The sequence below is a fragment of the Seriola dumerili genome, unplaced genomic scaffold, assembly GCF_002260705.1.
Source record: "Seriola dumerili isolate Sdu_G_001 unplaced genomic scaffold, Sdu_1.0 BDQW01000149.1, whole genome shotgun sequence".
NCBI lineage: Eukaryota > Metazoa > Chordata > Actinopteri > Carangiformes > Carangidae > Seriola > Seriola dumerili.
The window spans coordinates 3,634,533-3,661,319 of NW_019174404.1; the positions used below are offsets into that span (position 1 = coordinate 3,634,533).

The 26,787-nt window shown below is 38.3% G+C and overlaps 3 protein-coding genes across 4 annotated transcripts; 2 read left to right on the forward strand and 1 right to left on the reverse strand.

Moving 5' to 3' along the window:
• The first annotated feature begins 464 nt into the window (after window positions 1-464).
• On the forward strand, window positions 465-8,138 carry gmfb (glia maturation factor beta). The gene is made up of 7 exons (XM_022750525.1): window positions 465-545; window positions 2,338-2,434; window positions 3,654-3,703; window positions 3,867-3,916; window positions 4,131-4,213; window positions 4,326-4,399; window positions 5,745-8,138. The coding sequence occupies exons 1-7, from the start codon at window positions 543-545 to the stop codon at window positions 5,814-5,816; spliced, it is 429 nt and encodes a 142-aa protein (XP_022606246.1). The 5' UTR covers window positions 465-542; the 3' UTR covers window positions 5,817-8,138.
• Window positions 8,139-10,499: 2,361 nt separating this feature from the next.
• On the forward strand, window positions 10,500-17,238 carry cnih1 (cornichon family AMPA receptor auxiliary protein 1). The gene is made up of 5 exons (XM_022750543.1): window positions 10,500-10,654; window positions 12,007-12,075; window positions 14,898-15,010; window positions 15,153-15,296; window positions 16,195-17,238. Exons 1-5 carry the CDS (start codon window positions 10,574-10,576, stop codon window positions 16,220-16,222), a joined length of 435 nt encoding a protein of 144 aa, XP_022606264.1. The 5' UTR covers window positions 10,500-10,573; the 3' UTR covers window positions 16,223-17,238.
• cdkn3 (cyclin dependent kinase inhibitor 3) lies at window positions 16,573-22,311 on the reverse strand. Of its 2 annotated transcripts, none has more exons than XM_022750541.1 (8): window positions 22,270-22,311; window positions 21,344-21,440; window positions 21,135-21,190; window positions 20,974-21,018; window positions 20,646-20,868; window positions 20,074-20,105; window positions 19,800-19,903; window positions 16,573-18,920 (listed from the first exon to the last, which is right to left on the reverse strand). In XM_022750541.1, the coding sequence occupies exons 2-8, from the start codon at window positions 21,421-21,423 to the stop codon at window positions 18,831-18,833; spliced, it is 630 nt and encodes a 209-aa protein (XP_022606262.1). In that variant the 5' UTR covers window positions 21,424-21,440; window positions 22,270-22,311; the 3' UTR covers window positions 16,573-18,830. The 2 variants fall into 2 exon arrangements, with proteins under 2 accessions (XP_022606262.1, XP_022606263.1); XM_022750542.1 differs by having other exon boundaries at window positions 22,241-22,308.
• Window positions 22,312-26,787: the final 4,476 nt, after the last annotated feature.

Consider the following 26,787-nt stretch of genomic DNA (forward strand, 5'->3'; position numbering starts at 1 on the left):
TTAAAGGCAGCTTAAAGGTAAGTTAGGTCAGTGTTTCCTGTCATGGGGCCCAGTAGATTCAGGACAGTACAGCCTGATATCCACTGCAGGGCCTAGTGATCATTACTTAATACCAGGAATTAATGAATAACAGGCTTCCCCAGGAATGCTCATCCAACTGTTTGTTGTTTTGTTGTCTATCACATTTTTAATGCTTTAATAAAAATAACTAAACAATAAGCTGACATTGAGGTTTTACTTTATTTTTGTGATCGTTTTATTCAGACTCCTTTTTATCATACAATTATAAAATATCAATATTTTATAATTATTTATAGTATTATCTATAGTTTATTCATATTTAATAAACTACCGGGGCTGTATGACAATAGTGAGGACAGATTTATGACCAACTTTTGAAGGAGGGGGGCGCTTGCCTCGTTGTGGGATTGGCCAAACCAGTCACAAGATAATGTGAAGTAAAAAAAAAAAAAAAACATTGAAAGCGTCCCTACCAGTCAGAGCAGCAGCTGCAGCTTCAGGGAAATTTTAACTCTACAACAATGGTAAGTTGTTCCGTGTTGTTTTGAGAGAGCTGTCGATATTTTGGTCTCTGCTTTTTAATCGTGTGCTCGCAACTAATGTGAAGTTCCGGGGACTATTGAGAAAAAGTAAGGTCGCAGATTGGCTAGCGCTAGCCTGCTAGCTTAGCATTATAGTTCCACCCTCTGTCCATTGTATCAAGCCAGTCAGAAAAGCATCGACGGTTTACCGGCGTTGGATTTCAAAATAAAATCCCTGTACTGGAACAAACATTGATTTCAGTGAAAAAGAAAATCACACAAAACGCTGTACTCAGTTAAACACTGTACTTTAAACAATGTGAATGTACATCATTGCATTTTTGATCAGAGCATCATTTTCATGTCAAACAGTTAGTATCAAATACCACTGTAAAACTGTAAAATGTTGATTTAAAAAAAAAAGAAAGTAAAGAAATAGTTCCAGCTTTTTTAATGTGACAGTTTGCTGTTTTTCTGTTTTATATTCTTGTATTTGAGTGTATTTAGACAGTTGGATGAACAAAACGGGACATTTTGGAGGTGTCACCGAAGGCATTTCGAAGAATGTGTATTTTTGTTAGAATAATCAAAAATTGTCTCTAGTTGCAGCCCTTTTTCACTTTGTGCGTAAGCACAGCATTTGCGTATAAAGTATTAATTTACCACGTTATTTTGGCACTCTGCAAGAAATTGTTTTTGAAAACTGCAAGTGTAAAAACTGAGCCAACTTTTCCACAGACATTACATGCTCTTATTCTGAAGACTAAAGTGACGGGCTTCCTGTTTTGTGGCTCGCAGTGATGTGTTTCAACATGTCTTGGTTTGGGGAGCTGCCTTCATGCTAGCTCGCCTCAATCATGATGAATAATGTTTCCCCTGGGGTTTTGACTGCGTGTCATGACAGCTCAACTCTGTACGGTGGCGACCAACATTAGGACGGTGTTAGTGTATCATTTTTGCACATGAGATGCTTTAGATCAAGTAGATAGTTTTAAGTTTCCCCCGAGGAATTTAAACGAGAAGTAAACCTGTGGCCACCTCCGGCTTTTATTGTCATGCCTGTTCCTCATCTTTTTCCTATGCATCCTGTTTTTCAAGAGTCCCAGCCACAGACACTCCAGTCTCTTTTTAATCTGCAGAGATCTCTCTATGAGCTCAGTGAAATCCTGACTCCCACCAGCCATCTGTTCAGGAAGGTGTAATTATAGAATTCAGAGACTCTGCACAGACTCTTAAAGAGTTTATGTCTTTGCTGGAGTTATGTAATATTGTGTGTGAACGTGACAAGTTCAGACCAATGAAATGTTACCGGTTTTTTTTTTTGTTTTTTGTTGCCTGGATCAGATCAGTTTTGACTCATGCAGACAGATTGTTTAAAGAGATAAACACTCAATGTCAAGTTAATGAAACAATAAGCAAGGGCATAAGTTTGGTAGTAGAGGTGGGTTTATTTAAAAAAAAAAAAAAAGAAGTACAAATGCCAGATATTCTCATATTTTTTTAGACTAAATTCCATAAAATGACTTGTTTCACCAATAAATTTAAGAATAAAATGGTTTTAGTTGTAGTCACATCAAATTCACAAACTGCAATTATCTGTAAAATCATGAAGCCACGTGAAACACAAATTATTTAGCAATACATTACATAGATTGAATACATCTGATATAGCCTGGTCCTTTATGTGCTAGATGAGCTCTCTACAAAGCTGAATTAATGAATGGTGACTTGTTTTTGTATGAATTTGAAATTTAAGTGACCACATCGATGTCTTTGCCTGTTTATTTTATGTCAGAGTGAATCACTGGTGGTGTGTGATGTGGACGAAGATCTGGTCAAAAAGCTGAGGGAGTTCCGTTTCCGGAAGGAGACCAACAATGCCGCCATCGTCAGTGAGTACCAGCAACACATTTTGTGTCCGTCACTTTCTTCTCTTGCAGATTTATTGATAATGTGTTCAAGGTCAAACAGTCATCGGGAAGATGATGTGAGGAGTCCCTGGTGCAAGTGCAATCACAGAATTATGAATGTCATTATCACAGCAGGGTACGATTAGTGTTTTTAGTTTTGTAAATATCAAAATCCTTACGAGTTTACAGAACTGGGTCAGCTCCCAAAAATCGCCCTCCTTCTGTAAAGTCTAAGCCAGTACTTGTGGGTTAAATTCATCATTAACGCTGACACAGCTAGCAGATTGGTCACTGCCTCCTGCTGTGTGGAACAAGATGGAGGCGGATGCTCTGCCTCTTTAAACTCCTGCATCAAATGAATGAAGGTTCAAATAAAATCCAAATTCAGCGACTTTATCGCACTCAAATATTTTCGGGAACAGATTTTGGTTTCTAAGATCAAGCTGCTTTGTTTATTGCAGTTTGAAATCCAGGGGCAAGCCCAGTTGTGTTCACTGACATCCTGCTGCTGTTAGCTGACACTTAAAGGAGAATTTCACTAAACTCAGGGGTCTTACTGCTCGGATTAAGGCCACGGTTTACTCGAAAAGAAGTAGTACATAGAATGTGTCGTACGACCACATCGGATAGCAAACGTATCTGCAGACGTTTCCAACAGCCACTGTTAGAGGCAAGTTAAAGCCGGTCATCATAGAAAGGGATGAGACATGCTGATCTTTTAAAATGTGATTACGCTTGTCTACAACTTTAATGTGCAAAACTTACCTACGTAATCCAAAAAAAAAAACAAAACACGAAATTTAACATATCAGATGAGGAAAAGTGAGCTAGCTACTGTATATGGCTGGAGGATATACAGATGCTGTGAGTGCACAAGAGTTACCTTCAAATACAGCAGGTGGTGTGACAGTGTAGTGTTGCATCACTTTGACTATCAAACTCTGGGTCACAATGTCAGTGCCGCTAAAGGATTACTGCAGGAGTGTGTCTGCACGACATGGACTCTAAAGGCAGAGACATCAAGCAGATTTACATGATTTACATGAACAGAAGATATGAACCAAAATATAAAAATGACGGACTTTTTTTTTGTTCTTTTTCTCTGTATTTTATTGGCTTAAAATAATGTACTATTAACTCACGACGTTTCCATGCTGCTGTTGACTAAAATATTTTTATGCTTTCTTTTTCTACCCTTCAGTGAAGATCGATAAAGACAAGCAGCTTGTTATTCTTGACGAAGAGCATGAGGCAAGTTATCATCTTATTTTCTCTCTTTATTCTTGGATCGGCACATAACGCTGTTGATGTTTAACCTCCACATTTTAAATAAAAAAAAATGTTTAAAAAGTGTTAAATGTTAATGTATAATTAACATTAGACAGTTGTTCATTACCTGTTTGTCTTGTTTTAGGACATTTCTCCTGACGATCTGAAGGACGAGCTGCCTGAGAGACAGCCAAGATATCCTTCGAATGAATGATCTGTCTTATTTCAACTGTATTTAAATGATCCCCCTTCACTGTGTGACATATTAATTGTTTTAAGGTGGATTTTTGTTTGAAGTAGATGATTTTATGTTACATGTTATCTTCTTGTTAGTTAGTTGTGTTCATTCTTGTCCTTCATTTCACTGACTCCTGATATGAATATGTGAAGCGTCCTTAGCACCGGGAACGTTTATCGTCTACAGTTATAAGTACCAACATGATGATGGACGTGTGTCTTATCCCCTCTGCTTCATCTTCTCCAGCCCAGTGGGTAAGAACATCTCTGGAGTTTGATTAATTGATAGATTTAAAACAACAGTTAAAAACTATGAATGGTGTGTAATAATCACTTTTGTAAATGTTGGTTTATTTGTGTGTGGCAGGTTGCAGGCCAGAGCAGCAGATGATGTACGCAGGAAGCAAAAACAAACTGGTGCAAACTGTTGAACTGACCAAGGTTAGTCAGCTGTGCCTGTTATACACTTACACTGATGAACTTATCTAATGCTACATTATAAAGCAGACTGGGCTGTAATTAATGTGACACTGTACTAAGTGACATTTATGTATTAACAGAGGTAATTAATGTAGTGATCTAATTTACAGTGGCTTCAGACAGTATTCAGACCCCTTATGTTTTTTATATGTTTTTTATGTTTTTTATATGTTTTTACTCTCAGAAAGCCATAATGATAAAGTGAAAAAATGTTTTCAGAAAATTATTTCTCATTTATTAAAAATGAGAAACTGAAATCGCTCCTCAATGAAAGTATTCAGACACTTACTTCAGTACTTTGTAGAAGTCCCTTTGGCAGCTATTACAGTTTTGAAACTTCTTGGGTGAGTCTCTACAAGTTTGCAAACCTGGATTTGGGCAGTTTATCCCATTCGTCCTGGAAGATCATTATCTAACAAATATTGCAGTATCAGTTGCTGCCATGCTTCTTCCATATTGTCGTCTATTTGTTACTTTATATGTACAAAACACAAAAAATGTAATACATTAAAGGATTAAAAAGGATTTTGAGATTAAAAAACCCAAATGGTCTCATTAAAAAACATCTCAATAAAAGAGAAGTAAAACACTAACATCTAAAATGAAACTGTATCAATGAAGAAAGAAAAAGAGGAAACACATTAGCACAACACAAACAAGAAAATAGAGATAAAAACGTAATTACAGGCATGTGCCCACGATAAAATACACAATAAAATGACTATTGTGGCCAACAGACATAAATCTGCTTAAAAAGAAAGACATAAGTAAATAGAAGGCCACAATATATAAAAATCAAGTAGTTTGGCTCATTAAATAAGCCTTCAGCCCTTGTGACTGTATCGAATATGATGATATTTATTCCAGAATTGAGATCCTCTGCATCTGACAAGAGAACTGATGGAGTTTTTCTAAATCTTGGACTGTGCAAATTATTTCTCCGTTTGTTGTTGTATGTGTGAATTACTAAATTTGTCTGAAGAAATCTGGCTGATTTGTGCAAGTGAAATGTGTTAAATACACATTTATCTTGGATATAGACACATGGGGCTGATTTTTTTAATAGAGACAGTGTCTTAAAACAGTTGTTGGAATAAGTGGCGGCCCACACAATATTGCGATATGTGAGATAAGGGTAAAACTAAACTGTAGTGAAAAGTTAAACTTTGAACCTACTGATGTAATTGATAATACCAACTGATTTTATCGTATGACAAAATGAATGAATATGATACTTACATGAAACACCACACACATTAGAAGGAAATTGTAAATGCCACTCTTTGCTGTCCTTTATGTTTTCCAGGTGTTTGAGATCAGAAACACAGAGGACCTCACAGAGGAGTGGCTTAGAGAGAAACTTGGCTTCTTCCGCTAAAGTCTTCACCTCATTCAGGGGTCTGGGATGTGAGGAGGATCCAGGATGCACAGCTCGTGTCATCGCTGGGGGAGAACACACCACAGTTAACGTTTCCCTCCTCTTTGTACCAGTCCTGATTTAAATACTGTGTGAAAACACTTTCTGTTCTCAGTTTTAGGCCTCTTTGGTGGAGTCTACTCGATATTACAACTCGTAGTTTGTCTGACGGTTCAGACAGTCACAGGAGTGTGAATACTTTCCTGTGACTGTCAAAATCTGCGGCACTTACTAAAGCTCACCCATCTGGCAGCCTAAAACTGAAAATACTATTTGACACAGGTCTGCTTTTGTCTCCCATACGATCTCCCCATGTGCCAGTTATGTGTCTGTATTGAATTAACACTCCCATAGCTCTTCAACTGAACAGAAATTGATAGTGCTCATCCGCCCTTCCTAACCATGGTCATTCAGGAGAATTTAAAGGCATTTTAACAACCGTTTCTGTTTCCTTAAGTAGTTTACACCTTTTTATGTTTAATCATTTTTCATAATTTGAGGGACTCTTACTTTTTTAGATTTTTTTTTTTTTAATTTTCTCTGGTGTATCTAGGGTAATGTAATCATACACTTCATAGCATTCATTTCCATTTGTTGTGAAAAACAAACTTCCTGCCTGAACAATCACAGCTACAATTCAGACAACAAATCTGAGTTTAGTCAGTTTCTCCTTCAGTATTCATTTAAGGGCATTTTAATTATAATTTAAGTAAAAAAAAAAACAAAAAAAACACTACGAGCATTTGACAAGAGGCTCTCCTAAGACTTACAGTAAATGTGATGTGTTGTACCGTCTCCTCTGCACATGAACACGCTGACAGAAGCCACTACACCCACAGTAACAGGTTAGGCAGGGGCCATCACACGGAGCAGAACTGCCCTTGTGAGTCCGTCATCAGATCACATCCTAGAGAAGAAACAGCGTGAACCTTTGGTAGAGCTGTGTTCTGCCTTTCACCTGCACCAACACCCCAGGAAACAATACTTCCACTGAAACATTCCAGACTGAACAATTTATACAACAAACCCTCATCTCCAGTGACCACGACAGTCTTGAAAACACTGCACACAGGGCGGCATTACCTGCCCTCTTTTTACTCTACTGGGCTACTCTGTATAAGTGGGTTACTGTGTCTTTAGGGAGATTGTTAGCTAATGTTGTGCATTATAGCTATTACTGTTATTAGTGTTTATGAATGTTGTGCTTAATTCTGATGTAAAGCCACTTTGATTGCTTCGTGGCGGTCACAGCCTTGAGAATGAACGGCTGTGACTTCTCCAAACGCCAGTTGTGCTTAAAGTTTAGACTTGGTAGGTAAAGTACAGCATCTGCGCAATTCACATTTTCCATAAAGAACAGGGTTTGACCAATATAACATTTTGAAGGCTGATACTGGTAATTATGAGTTGAATGTGCCAGCAGGTCCTATTTTGTGCCAATGTCTAATATGTTAAGTGAAGTCTATAAGTATTTAGACACTTTTTTGCAGCATTTGACCTGTATTCTGTCATATTGGCTTTGTGATTAAACACAGACGGAGGCTTTAAGCAAGTTACATATTCAGTGTGCTGGAGTACACAGTTAAAAAAACAAAAAATGTGTCACTTTCCACACGCTTATTGGACTCTGTTGTATATTTTTGGCTATTTTCACACCCGAAAAATGACAGTGCTTCCCTGTTTCCTGCTGAAAATCCTCTGAAACTGCACGTAGAACAGTGCAGCACACTACAACTCTAAACCAAGCAGACTAAGACCTTAAGGATTAGCAGTTCTTAACAACATCCTGAGATAGATAAAAAGCTAAATAAATTGTACTCAACATCTGCAAAGAAAATTGCATCGTAGGTGCTACTAAATGGTTTTATGTGACCAGTGAGAGAAAAAAAAAACCTCCATTATAGAGGTGGTGGATGACTACAGAAGCAGATTTCTGGTTATTAATAAAAGCTTAATATCAGCTCAGTATATTGGTCTGACCCTAATAAAGAATAATAGGCACAAATGAATTTCACACATTCCCTCATCAGTGTCGTCTCGTATTGAGAAACTTGTACTTTGGGAACAGATATTGGAGAGTTGTGGCTGATTTAAATCACCACATAGTCTATGATGTCCTACTGCTAAGTTTACCATACCAATGCCTTGTCTGACATTTTGTGTCATATTTATGTCTGTTTTGAAAAACCATGTGGCCAAAATGAAAACATGACACAAATATGTTTTGTGAGGGAAAAATAGATGGTGATTGAAAAAGCTTTGTTGGGGATTTTTTTTTTTCTACAACACTAATCTTAGTTTTTTTTTTTAACCTTCTGATCTGTAAAGTCAAAGAGACATTTTTCTTTTTTTCTGTCAAAGTATAAACCTGGTTACATTAAATAATAGAAACAATTTCTTTTTCTAAAGATCGGACTCAAAGATACAATATGTACGCACAATCACAGCGTGTCCTGTAGATCATTTAGTGATGTCAAATGTTAGACAGTAATCATTTATGATTTACATGTCGGGCAAGGTTTAGCCGAACAGGAACAATGGGATATAACTGTAATCACTTGTTTTTCTGTCTACTAATGACATCTGAACTAAGGTTTAAACTATCAGCTTGATATTATGCTGCTGTAGCAGAAAAACGGAGCTCCATCTGGGTAATTATTATACTCACAATGGTTTCTGTCCTTACTTGAGCTGAAGTTGTGTGCTATCCTTTATGGGTAAAGGAAGTTTTATGGCCCTAAAACCTGCTAAACCCTTTTGGACTTTCAAAAATGCACAGCTAACCTGAAATTAAGGGTGTCTATTGACTGAAGTACAAGGATTGTTTTGACAAAAGCAAAACAGGCTCACTCTGAAACAGTCTTAGTATTTCACTTGAAATATGTGCAATGTACTGCTTTCCATGTGAATACATAAAAACATGTTCAGCTGCTCTCTGGTTCAAAGGAAATTCTTGAAAACCTATAAAATGTGGAGAGCTACTGTATAAGAAGTGCATGCTTTAACGTATGTCTGAACAGTTTGCATAAATCTGACAGAAGTTTCCGAATGGCACGCTCAAGGATTTGCTGTTTTGTTGCACGCTTTCTTTCAGAACAGAGAATTAATCTTAAATGATTAAGTTAATTTGATTTGATTGAAAAAGTTGCATCTCAAACATCTGGTTTTTCGGCTGCATTCTTACTCTATCTAAAGTTTTTACATACCAACAACCCTCTTCTTTTATACATTTTCATGCAAGTGGGATGTAACAGACTGTACATTGGTCACGTATAAAAAACTATTTCCCTAGTACAAGGTCTATTGGAAAAAGAGTTCGCTTTTGGTTTTGAGCCACGTATCTGGTTATGTCCTGTGGATCGAATAGCTTTTCCTTTTATATGGTGAGCCTGTTATATATTTGGCCTTTTGAGTCTTTTTCTGTAACCTGCAAATGTGTTGTTCAGCTTTTGGTGTCCTCTCTGAACAAATGCCTACTATTCTCTTTCCTTTTTAATAAAAAAAAAAAACACCTGAAACATGTATCATAATCAGCTGCCTCATGGCATCAGTGAAACTTGAGATATTTGTATTTTCCCATACTTTATAAAGTGTCTATTGTCCTATTGTCCAAATAAAGTGACAGCGATGTTTACCTCTGTTTTCAGGTGACTGCTCTTTTCAAACTGACATATCTGATTGTATGATTAGCATATGTGTTTATCATATTTGGTCCAGCACTGGGAACAAGAAAACCCTATAAGCCTTCACAATTTGATTAACAGAATAAATACTGTACGGGTAAAGAAGTTACTTAATATATGTTCAATTAGTTTGTTTTATGTACTGTACATAAACTAACACATGTACATATATGGCACTGTGCAAGAGTTTAGGAAACTTTAGATGTTTAGATTGTTCCTCATCATCAGTGCCATCAAGGAGGCATCTGATCAGTCCCAAATTCAGGCTGCAACCAGAGTCATAAAGAATCTTCAGAGGCAGGAACAAGGAATCCTGCAACAGATGGTCAGACCCCCACAGATCCCTCAACTCAACATTGTGGAGTCAGTCTGGGATTACATGAAAAGACACTGAGACAGACTGAATCCACAGAAAAACTGTGGCAGGTTTTCCAAGATGCTTGGAACAACATACTTGCCAAGTACCTTGTATTCAAGTGTAGATAGGAGAATTAGTGCCGTTTCAAAGGCAGGGAGAGTGGTACTGCACTTTGTATGATGTTAACTGACTTCCTGGTATTATTTCTGAAATCTTTTCTGAACTTTCTGTGCCTAAAGCTTTTGCACAGTACTGTAGGCTATATAATGGGTTGTTGCAGTTCTTGTATATTAAACTGTAATATATAATTTATAAGTACAGTACATGTTTTGGTATTACAGGGACAACTTACAATACGGTTAATATATTTTTGTACATTGTTAGTGCCTTTAAAAAAGAAGGCTTCAAAGGTCTTCATAAAATAAGTAAAATAAAAATGATTAAAACTACAGATAATTAAGGAAAGTTTGAATTTTGGGAGACTGACTAATAGAAAGACTCGAACTTGCAGGACATAAACAACTCCAGAAGATGGCAGTAATGCAACAGCAATGATGTTAGCTAGCTGAACAGTCACTGTAGAAGAAGACACACTGACAAATCTCAAATCGGTTGCGAAGCTGCCTGCATCATCCGCCAGCCGAGCCAGGAACCGACGAGCAGAACCGGAGGAAAAAATGGCGTTCACATTCGCGGCCTTTTGTTATATGCTTGCTCTGCTGCTCACGGCGGCGCTTATCTTCTTCGCAATCTGGCATGTAAGTAAACATTTAGACAACTTCAGATTAGACCGTTGGCCTGCCGGTCCAACGGCGCCGGTAGAGGCAGCTGAAAGAGCGGGGAAGGCTGCCAAACACCGGGCTAACGGTAGGCCAGCTCTATAGCCACATATACAGGACGTTTTCGGGTTTTACGTAGCTAGCTCCCCGCCGAGCTTCTCAACGTGTGGATAGAACGTAACCAAGGGAACTCCATAGAAACAGCTGCGCGCTGAGTGCTCAGTATACGTAAACCTTCGTTCTAGAACGGCTGTGTTCTATAGAATGAATGGAACACACCCCGCCGTTGGCTATGAGCTAAAGTTAGCAGTCTAAACACCAAAGCACAATTTTATTGACATGACGTGTTGTCGTAATCTCTTTACACTGTTCGCCATTTATTAACCGCTGTCCAGTTACAGTAACCGTGTATTACCGCGTCAAGCTTGTCACATGATTAGCGTTCAGCTGGTAGCTAGTCAGCTAGTTAGCAGGCTTAGCTAACTAACCTCCAATCGTGGAGGGACAAACCACTACGATGCTGCTGTCATCCGTTATCTTGATCTCAAGCTCCTGACATGTCGCATGTCTTTGTTTAGAAAATAGCATTAATTTTACTGTCAAACTGTCTGCGGCGCCATTAGCGGCGCAGACTGTAAACTTTTGGGTAAAGTGTCCATGACTCAAAAAGTCATATAGTTAACGGCACTCAAAATGCTTCTGTTGGTTTGGTTTCCAGTCACTTTCTTGTAAAAAATACTCAACAAAGAAAGAAAGAAAAAGGGCATAAAGTAACTAAACACACAAATTATTATGCATATAACTGCTAAATGACAGAATAAAAAACAGTTTGTACAAGAGAATTCTACAGCTATGTCTTATTCACCTAATAAGAAGCAAGAAAAAAGAACGTTTTAGGCAAACAGTGTAATGTTTTGACATGGGTGCTGAAACAGTTCATGATTAATGAGTCAATTAATTAGTTCATCCAAAAAATAAAAATGAGAAAAAAAATGTTGATTAATAAATAATTTGGTCATTAATCAAGCCGAAATACCAAACAAACTAAAAATGAGAGTAGACTACATTGAAAACTATTGTTAGTTGCAATTGCTTGTAAGACTGTAAAATTAAGGCAAATAATAAATAAGAGTAATGGAAGATTTGCAATAATTAATGGTATATTGCACATACTGTACAATTAGATAATGTTGCAGTTATTTATTTATTTAAGTTATTTCTCCATCTATGACTCAGTTCAAAGATACCCAATGTCAAATTGCATTTAAAACGTACATCCATATTGTGTGCTCTCTGTTCATTGTTGCATTGTGGTCATCTTGTTCCTCCAGATAATAGCATTTGACGAGCTGAAGACTGACTACAAGAATCCTATAGATCAGTGTAACACTCTAAATCCGGTAAGTGACGCCATAGTACCTGACACACCTTTCTTGCCTCTTTGACTGCATGCAGATATGCTCTGTTGAAAGATATTTCATTTACTTTAGGACTTTATCCGCCTATCTGTCTTTTTCAATCATTTCTCTGCACTGTTATGCTAAATAACCTGCCTGTTATGAATACAGTGATCTTGTCAGCTGTCAAACTCTAACGCCTTTTGTTGTTTTGTTTTTCCTAATCTGCTTTTGTTTTTACACTTTGTTAACGGCAAAAAGACAGTTGAAAAGGTCAAAAAGATTAAAAGAGTCAAAATTGCATTAAAGGTTTGTACCAATCTTTAAAATGCCCGCTCAGTTCAACTCAGTCTGCAGTCTTGTCATTTTGCACGGGGGAAGTGTTTGCAAACGTCTTTTCAGTTAACTAATCTGAGTCAAGGCCAGAGTTCAGGGATTAGACAACGCCACCTGTGCCCAATCTTTTCCACTGTCGTGTTGTAGATAGATTTTTTTTTTTTTTTTTTTGTAAAATTGCCCCTTTTATTTATTTATTTATTTATTTATTACCTTCTTTGTTTTTGTGAGCATTTTTGACTGTTGTGGACTGCAATAGTAGTTATTCTTTCTATTTTGCAAGTCTCAAAGTGCAGCTTTTAAGTTGTAAGCATTTACTGAAATACTGGATTTTTTTTAATATTCTCCTTTTAACACCTCATCTAACCAATTAAATTGACTATTCGTTTCAAGCTTTGTTAAACTGCTTTTCAAGCAGAGGAGCCTTGGTGCTCATGAGAAGCATTAGAATATGAAGTAGTGGGATACAAATACTTGGATGAAATATCCACTGTTATTGATTATTGATAAAGTATAGTTGTTAACTGAAAAGACTTGCAAATGCTCAAAACATGCATGATCTTTATTACAACCTACCCTTTGTTTGCATATAGTGTTACTGGTACAGTAAATTCCCAGTAAACTCAGAAAGTCAGGTAACTTGTCTTGAGTTTGAGATGACAGTAACACGACACCAGACCTATACACTGTCCTGACAGAGCTTTTACATAACAGTATTCATAGAAATCATGTAAAGAGAAAATCAGGTCATTGGATTTTGCAGCAAAGCTTTTTGAACAGTGGATACTTTGAGCTGTAGATTGTGGTGTTGGAGGAAAATAATTTTATATTACAACTTTAAATCAAACTTTTCTTCATGCATATCACATAGTAGTTATTTCACTTTCCTATGAGGGGGAGGCTGCAGTTTGATTCAGCAATTAGCTGAACTAAGCTACTATATATGAGCTCAGTGTTTGGCTCTAACCTGCATCACCTGTGGTTCAGAGCAGATGGCTGCAGAATCCCAACACTCTCCATATCAGCAATATTCAAGACCACTGATTGGTCGGTGATTTCACTAGTAGGAGGAGTTAAGTTAAAAGTACAGTTCCTCGATCTCTACGATCTGCTGTTTTGACCATGCTAGTCTTTTTGCGTGTGGAACGCTCAGCTCAGTTGGCAAAATGTTTTTGTGCTGTGATCAGTCGTTTTGTATTTGGCAGCACAGTGCAGGATTTCAACACATTATAGCCCCCTCCTCCCCCCTTCCTCTTCCTACATGCCCCTCACCTTTCCATCTGTGGGCTGTTGGTTGCCCCCCCCTCCCCCCTCCCACACCTCCACCCTCTGCTCTTTTTGAATGCATGGCTTCCATGTGGTGCCTCCATCTGCCCCCCTGAACCCCGCACCAGTTCAAATTCTTGTCAACCTGAGGCAAGCTGCTGCATCAACACTGCTAGTGCTCACAGCATGGTCTCTCTCTCTCTCTCTCTCTCTCTCTCTCGAGTGTGTCTCCCAGTCCCGTTTGTCAGGAGGTGGGATGATCTCTAGGTTTGCCCTCACTGCAAAAGATGTTGATATTGAGATGCGCAAACATTCTCCAGAGCAAGTTGTTGATGAGTTTCCCTCTTTCACTTGTGGTCAAGACTTGATGCATGACATATAAGCAGGGTGGGAAATTAATTAACCTTTTCTATCCACTTGAAGACTCCTAAATTCAACAACCCACTCTCAAGATTTACCACTATTTGAAGTCGGTGTTAGAGGCTAAATGTGGCTGCATGGCTAAACACAGTCACACATTCTGCCTTGCTCATTGTGTTGCCACATCACACAGAGGATATCTGAGGACAGTGAATAAGCCTCACTGTGGAAGCTTATTAAACATCAAACGAGTGGCGTCTTTTGGTCCTCAGTTTGGGGGCGAGCATAGGATTCAAAAATCACTGAAATTTTGCAGGTGGCATGTTTTAATTTTTCACCCTGTTTGTGTTACACATTCTGTCAGATCAGTGCGATAGCTTACTGTGACATTTTTATGCACATGTAATAATGTGTAGGAAGAAAACATCAAGCTGGGCCTGACAGTGTGAACCAAGAGGCTTAACTGCACAGAACATAGTGCATAGTTGAGCATAAGCGTCTCACTTTAGCTCATTTGTATTTCACTCCTTTGCTGAACCCTCTGTGGAGCTGGCTGCAATTTTTAGATGTCTGGCTCTTTAAATAGCTCAATTTTCTCTTTGTAAAATGTCCTCGTTGCCTTTGAGGCTTTGTGACTCGATGCTGTATTATCTTCTGACCAGTGTGCTTTAACTTATTACAGCTCACTACATTTATTACTGTGAGTCCACACTTGGTATTTAAGTATTTTGTGTGGACAGCCAAAGAGTTTTGTCTTTACATTACAGTCAATAACACAGCACACAGGCTCATGAGAATAAGGTGTTGGACTGACTGTTCACTATATGAGGATTCTGACATGTGTCTAATTTTTCTCTCCGCAGCTGGTGCTCCCAGAGTATCTCATCCATTTCTTCTTCTGTGTGATGTTCTTCTGTGCGGCTGAGTGGCTCACCCTCTGTCTCAACCTACCACTGTTGGCTTATCATGTGTGGAGGTGGGTCTCTGACATCCATTATCTAATTACAGTGTTTGATCCATCAAAAGTCTGTATTGCCCAACGCCCTGATATTTCTTGCTTTTCACAACAGACAGACACAACTGACTTAATCCACCACTTTCGCTCCACTGTGCTGCAGGTATATGAGCAGACCTGTGATGAGCTGTCCAGGACTCTATGACCCAACAACCATCATGAATGCTGACATCCTGGCATACTGTCAAAAAGAAGGCTGGTGCAAACTGGCTTTCTATCTCCTGTCGTTCTTCTACTATCTCTATGGGTACGCATTTATTTTTTATATCTCGTTCATATCTGCACTAAGTGCTCATGATTCGGTTCTAATTTACACAGGACTGTATTATGTGGGGATGCCTCCAATACAAAGCCATGTTTATAATTTGTAAAGTAATAGGTCAACTGTACATAACGTGATCTAATTTCGTAAAGCTTGAAATCTCCTCACAATACTCATCCTGTGCAAATTAAAATCTCATTAAAGGAATAGTTTGACATTTTGGGAAACTGGATTGTTTACTTACTGTACAAGAGTTAGATGAGAAGACCAATACCACATTTGCTTGTTAATATGAAGCCTCAGGCAGCATCTGATTAGCTTAGCTTAGCTTAAAAACTGAAAACAAAGGGAAACATCTAGCCTGGCTCTGCTTGAAAGTTACAAAATCCACCTACCAGCACCTTTTAATGAGCACATTATATCCCGTTTGTCATTTTACACTCTGGGTTTTGTATGAATTAAACAATTACTGGTTCAGGAGTCGTCATGGAGTCCGCTGAAGGCGGTCAACTACTCCTGGATGAGACATAGTAAAGCACAGTCTTCTGTAAAATGGCAAATGAGACAACATTAATTAATGAGCTTTAAAGGTGCTGGTAGGGCTAGCTGTTTCCCCTTGTGTCCATCCTTTATGCTAAGCTAAGCTAACTCTCCTGGCTGTAGCTTCATGTTTACTGTAAAGGTCTGAGTGGTATTAAGCTCCTCAAGTAAGTGTATATTCCAAAATGTTGAATTATTCCTCCAACTTTTAAGTCACAATGACTTAATTTTAACAAAACATATGAACAATATATAAAACCCTGTGATGGTGGTTATGTTATATTATTCCAAACAATGCAGAATATTTAATTATGTTTTCCACTTTCTCATCTGTTTGCGACAGGATGATCTATGTTCTGGTGAGCTCTTAAGCCGGGCGATGAAGGAAAAGGACCTGCATGTACAGTAGTCGACCAGACACTATGATCTTAGTGCTGGAACACTGGACCTGCTGGAGACCACCGTTCAGCAAAACAAGACGCCATTTCAAGCGGACGAACTCTCGAACCCCCACACACAGCGCAGAGTGTCATTTCGGAAACATTTAGCCCGTTTTAGGAGAATATCTTGGTCGCAGCGTTCTTTTCATGACACTATAGTTTAAATTTTATGGAAAATAAGGACAAACCTGAATGGACAAGTTTTTTCTTTTCCTTTTTTATTTTTCATGGTGTGGTGATTTTTGATGCTTGGGATTTAAATAAAGTTTGTTTTTTTTTTGTTTTTTTTCATCTTGGTTCCCAACTTCTGAGTGTTTACAAATTTTAGGCAGACATAATTTTCAGGTGTGCATATATCTGTGAGAATCTAAGCTGTGTGCTGAATTGCATTAGCTTTTTCTGCGAATTAGATCCTGGGCTTCGACAGCTAATTTATACCTGCCAAGTGATCCATTACCATCACTAAAACAAATAGCAAAGTGCAAACCAGACTTATGTTCTTGCCCACAGACACATTAAGTCTTAACATTTACATGAAAGTACAGTAATGTACGGTGAGGGCTGAAGTGCATGGGTTATTATCACTTAGTGAAACATGTTGCACAGGGACAATCAGTCTGGTTGTCACAACATCAGTTTTCAAACCGTCTGACGTATTGTTTCCGTACTTCAGACCTGTCTATCACGTTTAAACCATGTAATCCCTGTTGAAATAAATGGCAATATTTGTTTTAAGTGTGAATCCAGAGTAGAAAGCAACGTGTATGTGACATGTGTTTCTGTAGAATCGCCCCCGCAGCTATCGATAAATTAAGAAGGTAGACTCAACAGTACAATATTTTCAGCATTAGGAAGCAACGGAACTTTTTTGTTCTCTTTCTGCATTTGAGCTTTGAGTACGAGACTGCTGACGTGCCATACTGTTGAATGTACCTTTTCAAACTCAACTGTTTTTGTCATTGTGCATTCTGTTCATTTCCACAACCAAATATTCCACGTCGTTAGAAAACTCTTATTCAGTGTTTTTTAATTTTAACTTCTCATGTCTCCACGATATCAAGCACTCCTCGCAGTGTCGCTCGTCTCCAGAATCAAAATCTGGGAAGTGGTGTTTTTGTTTCTGTAGTGTCAGCGCAATTAGACTTAATTTTTCAGAAATACTAGAGTATTTATTTCCATTTTCAAAATGTGTAAATTTATCAGGGAAAGGGAAGATCATTTGTCACATAAAATTAAATTTTTATGTATTAGATCCCATCTTGTCACGTCTAGGAAATGACAACTTGAGTTTATTTGAATCTAAATAAAATGATCCCACTCTTATTATGGACTGGAATGTTATTTTAGATCAATGTTTTTAAAAGGAGATTAGAATATAATATTTAAGGCCAATTTTTATCTCACGTACTTCATGATTCTTGTGTGATGTGGGACACATTTAGGCAAAAGACTTTAGACTTTAAAATACTTTTTGTAACTGGAAATCCATGAAAACATGTTTTTCTTGCTGTTGATCTAAATGGGATTAAAAACACGTTACATATGAAACAAACTCTTAACAGCAGAGTGTCGAGATGAAACCAGCATTTCCTCTGACCTGTACATTAAGGTTTAAAGATTTCCTTAATTATGTTCAAGATCTCAAATCATTCAATCACAGCGTTGATTAAAATCAGAGCTCATTCTAAAAAAAAAATCCTCATGAAAGTCTTTTTAAACAAATGCACTTTAACAGAAATCTGGGTTGTTTTGTTTTTTTCCAGATATTAAAGTCTCCTAACGCTCAGGTCCAGTGACAAACATTAGCCAGCATGCCGTTATCAAGTTTTGCTCAAGGGTACTTTCCCCAGCCTGAAAATAAATGCAGCCAGGACAGAGCACTTACATGTGACACTGTGATTGAGAAATAAAATGTTGCAAGAAGGAGCAGTGGTTTGCAGGGAAAACAGATTCTGAGAAGAACAAGGAGGAAATCATTTTTGAATATCGTTTCGTGATGAAATTCTGTTTTCTGAGTTAGTTGATCTGAGCAAAATCATCACAAAATTACTAATTGATGTTTTTTGTTTTTGCAAATGTAAGGAAATTATGTCTGATGCATGACGCTGAATCCTTCATTAAATCTCCCTTCCCTCAATATCACAATATTAATAAGCACATTTCAGTATCACTATTGTGATATTGATTCAAGTGAGGTTTAGAAAATATAGTTTAAGTCACTTTTTCAAAATAAAATATATAAAATAGAGTCCAGCTCCATTACTACAGCAGGTGAACAGACACCTCTGTTATTATAAACATGTGAAGACATATATTCTGAACTCACTGCCAACACATCAACGGTTTCCTCATCACGTCTTTATTCCATTATAATGAGGATGACAAAAAGCAATATATTAGAGTATTCTGTTAAAGTGCAATCATTAGAGAATACAATTATATCACACACACACAATCAAAAGAAGAATCACTGACAGAAAAGCAAGTTTGAAGGGATCAATATTTTCATGAGTCACGATTTGAATGAGTGAAACGGCGATCACCGAGACACTGAGCGCTCCGTGGAAACCTCTCTGCTCTCTTGGTACGCTGTGTACCTTTCTTGAAACTCGTGGAGGAAGTTGTATTGCTGTGGGAAAAGTCAAATTAAGTCATTAGTTCACGTTTGTTCTCGAATTCACAGAAACAGACATTCAAGGATCTAAGCCGTGTTGTTGTGATGTTTGAGCCCAGTAACTATAAATACAGACACGATGACTGACGAACAACCATTTCTGTGTGGAATCAGGATCAACTTAGATAATTCACCACAATGGTCATAAACATCGTCACTTAAAACTTAAAAACTTAACTTCATTATATGATAATACTGGCGAGAGTCATTTTAAGTATAAAATGCCACATTCACAATGTTTTTTTTTTTTTTTAACATAAACATATGAAGAAACATTTTTGATATATATTCTTTAAATCTCTTTATAACCAAACTGTTACCAACTTAAAATTCATTACCACTCTGGTGCACAATGCAACTATGTAATGGCAATATTCCAGTATTTCTGTAGAGAAATTATTAATCCTTATTCATCAGCTGACATATATAGCGATGCAGATATATCTGTATTGAGCTAATATAAGCCAATAATATCGAGCAGCCGACTCACTGGTCTCTTGCTCTAATTCATTTCAACCTTTTCACACCTCCCATATTTGCTTACTGTTTGGCTTTCGCTCATGAATGCTTTTCAGCAGCCAAATCTCTAATGTCAGAGCATCCTTAAACGCAGCACCATGGAAGAGCTTCCAAAACAAGAGCCCGCTGGCAGCTGCATTATCACATGACACTACTGAAACACTTCTGAAGGGTCACCCATCTTCAGCAGGTTTCGAGACTCTGCACATTTATTTTCATTCATTTAGATTAATGAATAATGGGCTAAAACATGTAAATAGACCATTATCTTCCCTTTAGAACTACACAGTCAGAGGAAGGAGAGTAACCTCTCACCTTCACAGTTTGTATTGCTCCTCCTCCTCTGTGCTCCCGGAGGATTTCGATGGCTTTGTTTGCTGTCATTGTTGAAGAGAGCTGAAGCAGCAGACAGGCGGCGACTGAACAGAAGAAAACATGAGACATGTGATCATGTGATCAGAGCGCTGGAGTAAAACTAGTAGAGAGAATTTTTAATGTCAAACTTTTGTTTTAGTGTTGCAAGAAAAACCACAGACACAAAGAATAAAGGGTAACTTTCAAAGTAAGAGCATAAATAGAATATCCTTACTTAATGCAGAGCGTCCGAGGCCTCCGAAACAGCTGAAGGGCAAGAAGAAAAGCGCAAATTGCCATCAAATGCACAGCTAAAAGCTGAAAGCAAATTGTTAATTTGTGTAACGAGGGGTGTCCCGCACAGAACTGTGAAAACAGATGCCTTTGTGGTGAGATGTACCCTAGTTCTCTGGAGCCGTCTGGTACTTAATTCAAAGTTTGAAGATACAAAAAGGTTTAAAAATACTCAACACAAAGGGTTTCTTTGTCATAGAAAGTATAGATGCATCTATTTTTAACCTTTACACGACACTCCTCCCGCTTGCTTTCGATTTCATGTATCGTCTCTCTGTTCATGTAGACAAGCTTGAGTTAAGTTTGATTGTATCTGACATCCTCTCTCTGCACATTTTTAAGTTAGTGGTGCATCTTCACAAGGAGAAGCATCTTGAAATAATGGATTTTTAATTGTCTGGGTAGAGAAATAGAAGTCACAAGTCGTTTTCTGTTCTATTTTTATGCCAAAGAGCAAAACATATTTTTTAATTCAGTTCAAATCTCAGTTTGATGGATGATGATTTCACTCACTGGATCACTGTCCTCCTGTTGTTCTCGAGGCTGACCTGCAGCTCCTCAAGGATCCTGCAGCACTGCTCCAGCTCAGGAGCGTCTCCGTCTGGGAAGGGCATGTGGTGAACTGTGAAGCCCTGCTGGTGGTAGACCTCCAGCAGGGAGGGAACCCTGTACTTGTTCAGTTCCCCTCTGGTGCAGAAAACAAACACGTCTTGTACCCCCTGGTTCTGAAGCTCCTCTGTCAACAACAAAAACAGCCGAGATGTAAAACAGTTAAATTTATAAACAGCTGTCAACAGATTAAAAAGATCTACATGATCGACACAATCAAAACCCATCTTACCAACGTCTCTTTGCAGACTCCTGCGGATCTCTTTGTATTTGCAACCTGAAGTCAGATGAAGGACATTTTTTTTTTTTTTTTTTTTTTTTACATTGAGATGCACAAAAACTTTAGTAATAAAGTAAGAACAGCAAGTGTAAAATAATTAATTGCAACTTTACCTGGTAGTGCACATATCCCAAGAAACTGCGAGCACTCCACTATGGACAGAGGTACCCTTAAAGCCAATCAAAATATAATATACATGTACACAGTGAGGCTTGTTTCACCATTTAAAAACAATCTGACTCATTTTTTTTTTTTATTACACAACCATGAAAGAAATTTCACAATTGGTCGTCAAGACAAAAGCACAACTGCTGAAACTCACCAGGAGATGTGGAAGGGCGTCAGCTGCTCCTCTCCGACCTCCTCCTCTTCAGATGAGGAGTCAAACTCACTCGTCCTCATGGCTTCAGCCCGCAACACTGTTGAGAAAGAGGCTTCAGTACCCTCATCCAGGTGTATGGCACACCACAATTTTATCCCAGATGTCTATAGAGTTCCTTTGACTTCATGGTTTGTTTTTTGTCTTGAAATGCAGTGAGCCTTGTGGGAGTTTGTATATTGTATTTATTTGTATATACAGGTGTGTGCCTTTCTAAACTATGTCCAATCAATTCAGTTTGAGAGTCAATTTCTAGACACATCTTAAAGAAAATGAAAGCAAACAGGATACATGTGATCAAAATTTGGATAGCCATAGCAAAGGATCAGAACACTTTGGAAATAAGAAATAAATTCAGTTTTTGATTTTTGATAAATTTGCAAAAATATCTTTTTTCACTTTGTCATTATGGTAGTGTTAAAAAAAATTACAGTTTTATCCATTTAAAATTAAATCAACAAAAAGGTCAGTCTACATAACGAGTACTTACTCCTAGTACTTTAAGCATATTGCGATGCTAACAGTGTGTACTACTCCCACCGCTGCTCGGTGGGCTAACATGCTACAACCGTGACAGGTGTGGTCCTTTAAATAAGCTCGGCCAAACACCAACCTGTACACTGAATTAGACACGCTACAGTCGGGCTAGCAGCTAGCTGTTTCTCCGCTATCCAACATGCTAACAGTAGAAACAGTTGTAGCTAACGTTAGCTGTGTGGCTCATCTGTCTGAACGAAGCCAAACGGGGGAAGAATGTGATTTTAGCTTAATGAGAAAATAATACACAGCGTGTTAGTATTACAGATATGCATATATATATATATATGTGGCTAAACATACAGTATGTCCGTGTTGTTGTTATTTCTCACCAGTCACGCTCTGCTCCTGTGCATGTTTTGACAGCTCCGTCAGCCTCGATTTTGAAAACTCGAAGAACCCAACAGCCAATCAGATTCAAGTATTGGCCTGAACCACGCCCTTCCCAAAACAACGCAGGCGTGAGCGCGCTCGATCTATCTCCGGAGTGATCCACACGGGCGGAGTGAAAATGATTTTTATATGGAGGTAGATTTGTCTCAGTATTAGTGAGAACAGATTGACAATCTGTGAGTAAATGTGCAATCTGTAAATATAAAACCCTTTCCACAAATACAAAAAATAAATTTTTAAACTCAAAAAAGATGTCTTGCAAATATAAAATGGATCTGCAAATACACAAACAAATTTCACAAATAAAAACATGTCTGTGAATACATTCAATTAATTTACAAATAAATGAAAAGCATTTGTGAATATCTTCCTAACATTTACAACTTTCAAACACACATTTGTGAATCAATTTTCTATTTGTGAAGCGAAAAAGCATTTGTAGATCTCAATTCTGCGCTTGTGGATTCACATTTTACACACACAGTTTTGAGACTATGGATGTACTACTTAACAACAAAATAAACATGACTTGAGGAAATATAATGAAATAAACTCACTCTACTCACTCAGGTACAAAGGTGAAACGACAGAGGGAACCAGCTCACCTGAAGGTCAAACAGAGAACGAGCTCAGGACACAGAACAAAGAAAACTCAGGGCACCTGTGTGAGATGGCCAGTTAACACACCTGTTCTCCTGCTGCTCTTCAGCACAGCAAAGTAAAGACAATTAAAAAGAAAATGCATTAATCCGATTTGCATTTTTGTTTTCACATACTCATGTGGGCGTTCTGTGACTGATGTTTTTATTTGTGGAATTTGTTCGTGTATTTGCAGATCCGTTTTATATTAGCAAGACATTTTTGTGAGTTTACGAATTAATTTTTTCGTATTATTATTATTATCATTATTATAATTTTATGTATTTACACACAAATTGTTAATCTGTTCATCCAAATAATATTGAGACAAATTTACCTCCATAAACAGCTCTTTATCTGTTTTCTTACATCTTATTAATGTTTTCTAGGAAATCAAGCCACCACTGACAGTATTTCTCATTTCCATATTGAAAAACGACTTGTTAAAAATGGCAAGCAACATTTTAAAAAACAACATCAAACATGTGCTGGTAAAATAACAGCAGAATAAAATATATTTATATAGAATATATACAAATGCGCAACAATAACTGCACTGCTGTAACTAACTCTGTTATAAAGCAACACTTTCATTAGGACATTAACATGGTTGATACTCGACCTGACTGCTCCAGTAAATCCCAGAGCTGCTCACTGAGCGTCATGCAGGACATCTGCTGTCTGCACAGAGCAGCGCACAGCACAACACCAGACTACCGCCTTCAAAACACCGCAAATGACTGAGGCCAAGTTTCACCACAGAGGAGCAGACACAGGACATTGTTACCGGATTTTAAAATTCACAACATCTTTTAAAATGTCTGGAGAGGCGACACTGAAGAGCTGTGACTGAGGTGAGTTTGTTCTTGAGTCTTGTCTCTGTCTTTGATTAAGTCTTCTGGAGGATGCCTGGATATTTGGACATCACTAACATTATAGTTATGTTGGGAAATGTTAAAAAGATTCTTTATAGCAGCAAGCATGTAAATTGCAGTTGTGCAACCTACAACAAAAATGTGATTTGTACATATTTTGTTTCCTGAAGTGGTTTAAAATGACAATATTATCTATATCACAGGGATTTTTACTTGGTTTCATTTTAATTTTAAAATATAAGGCTTATAATAAGCATATTGCATTTTCCAGTGTTTTTTGCTGACACGTGCCTGTCCTTCTGTCAGCACACTTGTAAGGAGGGATCTTGGCTCCTGCAGCCATTTCCCCTGCAGGGCTGAGCTCTTTGGCTGGCTCGCCACTTCCTTAGCAGAGGGGCTGCTGGCAGGGGCAACATCTGAGCAGGTACCACAAACAAACAAGAATATAGACATTGAAAGTCATTAAAACAGGTTGTAAATGGTATTTTGACTCCTCAGGTGCATGCATACGCTTTGATGTGTTGGTAAATGCAAAAAAAATCTTGACTGAATTTGCATTTTTGCGCTTAACAAAATGTAACTAATCAGATCAAATTCCAGGCAGATATTTAGTTTTTATGTGTTTCTTATAATCTGTGGGAGCTTTTGGTTAGAAAGGGGTTAAATATTCTCATTACTGGGAGAAAAACAGGATGACTATGATAAAACCATACAGGTTAATATTGGCCGCACAGTTCGTGAAGATTCATCACTGAGTGTTTGCAAACAGGCTTGTTTGTGTCTCTGTCTCTGCACAGGTCATGAAGCCCCAAGAGGCAGAGCTTGTCACTGAAATCTCCAAGGTATTCTGCACCTTCCCTCATCAGCCTGCCTGCTGCTGTTTGTTAAAGAGACAGTTCACTTTAAATTAGACGCTGTAATATAAGCAGCAGATGGAAAATAAATCCCCTGTGATGTCCAAGAGTGGAGACCAGGACCAAAACACACTTGAGACATTCAGCTTCAAATATCAATATATATAAAAATCTAAAATTTCTAACTAATATCTTACACCTGCTGTCTCTTCAGTTACAATGCATGGTCTCGGAGCTGAAGACGGGTTTCACCAGCGCTCTGCTGGAGCTCAGTCAGATCCAACATGGAGACACGTTCCTGAGGGAGGAGCTGGAGGAGAACAGGAGGAGCTGCCAGAAGAAGGCCGTTCGTCTGGAGGCTCTGGTCGAGTCGCTGAGGGTGAGACCGGAGAGATTTTAATATCCAGACTTTAAATATTCAGACAAAATCCCAAGGTGAAAAGTTTGGGTTCCACATACATGACTACACAAAAAAAGCAACATACACAATTTAAAGTAAATAATTTGGAGAACGTTCAACCTCTGGCTGCAGGGACTTCTGTCCAGTCTGTACACCCATCACAGATATTACTCAGCGTTAGACGATGATTCTCCCTCAGCTGTGGACAGTATTTAGTCTCAACGCTTCGTCACCCCACAGGAAGAACTGGGTGTGATGCGGTGTCAGGTCTTGCAGCTGTACAGTAACAGACAGAGACCTCAGCAGGACGGAAAGAGCTCCACGTCAAAACAGAGAGAAAGGTAAAACACACACGTAGAAACAACTGTCCAATATTAATACACGATACATTATTAACATAATTTCCAAATTGCATTAAATGTATTAAGCATGATAAAACTTTACAAAAGATGTCAGTGCAAGACAAAGGCTGATGGTCTTCTCAAGGATTTTCTTGTTTGTTTATCATATATATATCATTGATATTATAACCCTTATAACATGCATGGTGTGACATGACACATCACATCAACGTATCTTAGCCTGTTATGCTTTATAATACAACATAGAGACGTGTAAAACCTGCAGACAGACATCTGTCCACTGTTGTGCAGCTGTGACGCAGCAGAGGCGGCCGGCGGACGGAGTCAGTGTGAGTGTTCGTCTGCTCCGCCCTCCTGTCTGTCCAGAGGAAAGCTGCTGCTCCACTGTTTCCTGCAGGGACTCAAAGCAGGACTGAGTGAAGGCACAGGTGAGTTTCAGTGCCGGAGAGGGGAAACAGTTTTCCCACATTTTAGAAATTTAAAAACCAAAAACATATAGTAGTGTATTTCCTCAAACAGCTGCAAAACTAAAACACACATCAGGAACAAAATAAGCATGCTGGGAAAAACACAGAACCTTTAACTTCATGTGCAGATAGTCGAAGGAACGGACACTGTAACTCTGAGCTGTTTGATTGGCAGGTGCTCTCTAAGACATCCCTTTTAAGGCGTTGGCCACCGTTCAATACCTTGCTGAAAAGCACTTCGGCAGTACATGTTACCTCTTTCATTTCAGTCTCCATCTGACTGGATGCGAAGCTCAATTTTGAACAAAGCGCCGAATGTCATTTAAAAAGCTGAAATATAAACGTTACAGGTGAAAAGCACATCTGTGCAGCTGTTGTCCTTTCTGTGCAGATGCACGACATCAGGTGGCGATGCAGCTCTTGCATTCTGAGTGGGAGTACGTTTCAACCTTAAACCAGCTGTATGACAGATACAGGACACCGCCAGCTCACCAGATGACCGTGGAGCCACAGTAAGTGCTGAACTGTTTATATACAACACATCACACTGTAACTAGAGAGGGGAAACACGTGGGATTGTTTTTTCCAGTGGCTACGATCTTCAACTGCTTATAAGGGAAGAAAATGAAGGCACATGAATTTTTCTTGCATGTAAAGTCACTATATTTCACACCTGGGGGCACGAAGGGGTAAATGTTGAGGACATTCATTCTGCAGCACAGAGGCAGAAATGGGAATTAAATAATCCTCTATCCGCCGTCAGTGTCAGCACGATTGTCCAGGTATTATAGTACAAATGTCCTTTTACTGTTAAAATTATGTTTGTAATATTTGACTGTAAAATAAGTCTTTTTTTTAAT